Source organism: Leptosomus discolor, chromosome 2 (assembly GCF_034619465.1).
Source record: "Leptosomus discolor isolate bLepDis1 chromosome 2, bLepDis1.hap2, whole genome shotgun sequence".
Taxonomy (NCBI): Eukaryota; Metazoa; Chordata; class Aves; order Leptosomiformes; family Leptosomidae; genus Leptosomus; species Leptosomus discolor.
Window position 1 is genome coordinate 41,184,299 of NC_141392.1, and position 2,029 is coordinate 41,186,327.

Here is a 2,029-nt window from a genome sequence, read left to right on the forward strand (position 1 = left end):
GACGGGTGCTGGCAACTGAGTCAACCCACAGCCCCAGACACGGCAAGTGATGAACTGGTCCAGGGTCCTTCCAGGGAGTCCAGTCAGGAGGAGCAGGAGACAGTGCTGGAGAGATGGTCAAAACGCAGTTTCAAGGTCCACACGGGAGACAGGTACACCTGCAGACGCTGCTCAGAGTGGGACTGGGGCTGCTCGGGGCGATCAGTGCCCTCATGGCCCTGAAACGCTATCATTTAGATACAACACACTTTAGTACAACGTACACGCATTTATACTAAACAAAGTGCTAGTGGTATGAAAAGCCTCATGGAGGACAGTAGGGCTGCTTGTGGATTTTGGCCTGTTTATTAATGCTGTTTGAGTTTTTTTGCAACTTGTGCTTCATTTTGATAATGTGAGATAATCTGAACAATTATGAAGCTATTAATAAAAAGGAAAAGCAAGCCTGCCAACCATATAAGTAAAAAAGTGTTATACCCTTTGAATTCCAGAAAGTACGCAGGAGCGAGCCACAGGCCTTGTCCAACAAACCACAGTAAAAGAAGCAGCACAGCACGACACCAGGACATCTTAACTCTAGGCACTATGAGGGGCAAAAGGCAGAGATACCAGACAAAGTATTGGGATGTGCACACTTTGTTAAAACTCACAAAAATAGCGGTGTGTAGGAAACAACAGAAGGCAAGGTCTCTGTAAAATGCTAGGGACACAATCGGGAGCAAAAGCAGCTGGGGGAGAAAAGCTGCGAGCCCAAGTGCAAAACTCCATTTGCTCTCTGCAGTTAAGTACAACATGTAGAAATAGGGAGAGAAGTTGTGGCGGATATCCCTCCTGGTCAGGTGGTAGAGGTAGGCATGCTCCAAAAACTCCCAGCCATAGAGGTGATAGAACACAATGGTCAAGGCAGCCAGCACAGATCCAGCAACTGCTCCAAAAAGCAGCACATCGCGGTTCAGCATCTTTACAAAGAGCTGCCGGAGGTATACTGCGGAGGTAGGCTTTGCTTTTTTGTCAGGCCCCGCACCAACCGCCCCTTCCCTGCCGCACCGCCTGCTCTGCAGGTGGAGCGCGATGGGCAGCGCGTAGCTCAGCGGGTAGATCTTCATGTGCACGGCCAGCCCGTAGCAGGCCGCGGCCTTCCCTACGCTCCCCCCCTCCACCAAGTACAGGGTGCCGAGCACCAGCAGCGCGACCAGGGCCTCGGCGTTGCCCCGGCTGGAGACGGCCATGGGCAGCGGGTTGAGGAGCCAGGCGGCGGCGCAGCACCCGCAGGCCTGGCCGGCGGCGGCCCCTCGGCGCCGCAGGGCCCGGTAGGCGACGACAGCAGCCGCCAAGTCCCCCGCCACGAAGAGCAACTTCCCGAAGATCTCGGCGAGGTAGACGTTGGGGGTCAGGAGCCAGGCCAGGAGCGGGGTGTAGCGGTAGGTGGCCCGTCGGTAGGGCGACCGCCCCTCAGTCACCAGCCGCGCCGCGTCAGTGAAGACCCGGTAGTCGACGTCGGTGTACCGCACCCGCATGGCCCCGTCCTGGTGCAGGCCGTACAGCACCAGGCCCAGCCTCGCCAGCAGCGCTGCGCCCAGCACGGCGCCCAGCCCCGGCCGCCTCACCACCATCCCCGCAGCGCTCCCACACGGCGGCGGCAGCAGCGGTGGCGGCGGGGGGGGGATGGGGAGCGCGCAGCCCAGCCGAGTCCCGGCTTCCGCCCGTGTGCGTGGGGAAAAGGCGGCACCGCGCATGCGCGCGGCAGCGCGTGCGTGATGCGGCCGCTGAAGCCGTTGCCCAGGCCGGGGCGGGAGGGCGCCGCCGGTGTCGCCGTGTTTTCCCGGGCGCGGCTGCGTGAGGCGCTGGGACCGGGTTACTTCGGCAGCCGGCGCTCCGCTTCCGCCAGTCGGGACTGCGGCCTCGGTGTTCTCCGTCCCCGCGGGCCGCGGGCAGGCGCGCGCCGGGGGCTCGGCCGGTGTGACCCCCCTGCTGCGAGCCCTCGCCGCCTTTGCGGTGTGGTAGCGGCTTGTGGTTGTCCCGGTGGGCT

General features: G+C 61.3%; 1 protein-coding gene across 1 annotated transcript; it reads right to left on the reverse strand.

Annotated features, from left to right (window-relative positions):
• Positions 1-347: 347 nt before the first annotated feature.
• On the reverse strand, positions 348-1,613 carry PIGM (phosphatidylinositol glycan anchor biosynthesis class M). Its single transcript, XM_086460399.1, has one exon. The coding sequence runs from the start codon at positions 1,611-1,613 to the stop codon at positions 348-350; it is 1,266 nt and encodes a 421-aa protein (XP_086316525.1).
• Between the last annotated feature and the right edge of the window lie 416 nt (positions 1,614-2,029).

Excerpts from the sequence above, each read along its gene's own strand:
- PIGM (XM_086460399.1), bottom strand. The coding sequence starts at position 1,613 with ATGGTGGTGAGGCGGCCGGGGCTGGGCGCCGTGCTGGGCGCAGCGCTG.